At 62.0% G+C, this 971-nt stretch overlaps 1 protein-coding gene across 1 annotated transcript in view; it reads left to right on the forward strand.

Moving 5' to 3' along the window:
* MAML1 (mastermind like transcriptional coactivator 1) overlaps positions 1-971 on the forward strand; it is a 52,118-nt gene that overhangs the window by 707 nt on the left and 50,440 nt on the right. Inside the window, exon 2 of the mRNA XM_014467853.2 lies at positions 54-173. Coding sequence (XP_014323339.2) covers positions 54-173 — 120 coding nt within the window. The remainder of the gene's footprint in view (positions 1-53; positions 174-971) is intronic.

Here is a 971-nt window from a genome sequence, read left to right on the forward strand (position 1 = left end):
TTCGCCCGAGCGCTTGGAGCAGGAGCTTCAGCACCACATCCGACCTACACCAGCGCTGCTTCCAGGCAAGCCAAGCGCGCCGGCAAGCTGCTGGCAGCCGCTCCGCGCGCCTGCCCGCCCTGGCCTCGCGCCTCGACGCCGCCGACGTTTCCGAGCACGGCCGCCCCGTCGCGGTGAGTAGGCGCGGGGGAGCGGCACCTTCCGCGGAGAGGCTCCCCGGCCCTCCTCGGGACCGGGGACCGGGTGCCGGGCGGGGAACCGAGCGCTGTCACCTGCCGCGAAGGGCGCAGTGGCGGTGGTTGGGGGAAACGAGGCGGTGAAGACCGGAGTGAGGCTCCGGCTGGGAGGCTGGGGAGCAGCGGCGGACAGGTTCCCCGACTGGACTCCGGGATTCTGAGCCGTTTCCTTAAACACCGGCCTGGAGCGGCCCCGGTAGCGGCTTCACTTACTCCGCAGTGGTTATGGGGTCCTTGCTCGGTGCAGGCTCGCGTTTTACATACGGAAATGTCAGGCAGCCTTCAGCTGGTCAAACTGTCCTGAAGGGAAGGAAACACCCCAAAATCCTGGGAAATCTTAGTAAAAATAGTCCATGTCGAGGCTCCCCTGGAAGTTGTGTACTTGTGAGTCCAGCAATGTTGTGGACAATTCCAGTTTTCATTGATAAGCCTATTTAAAATTTCCGATGATAGAGTTTGTGGGTAAGTTATTATGCCCTTTGGGTTCCCAGTAGCTCTTCGGGGGATTTGTTGGTTAGAGGTTTTCTTTCCTGAAGCTGATTCATGAGAGGGAGATGCTCGCCCTGGCTGGTGGCTCCGTTGGTTGAGCGTCCTCGGGTGTGCCCAGCTGGGATATGAACGCGGGTAGTGCCCGGAGAGGTCGCCGGTTCTATCTGCGGAAGCGAGCGAGGAGAGTTCGGGGGGCTGGGCGCGGGGATTTTCCAGACAGAAGGGGGGATAGGGGGGAGGGGGGTG

This window comes from Myotis lucifugus, unplaced genomic scaffold (assembly GCF_000147115.1).
Source record: "Myotis lucifugus unplaced genomic scaffold, Myoluc2.0 scaffold_417, whole genome shotgun sequence".
Taxonomy (NCBI): domain Eukaryota; kingdom Metazoa; phylum Chordata; class Mammalia; order Chiroptera; family Vespertilionidae; genus Myotis; species Myotis lucifugus.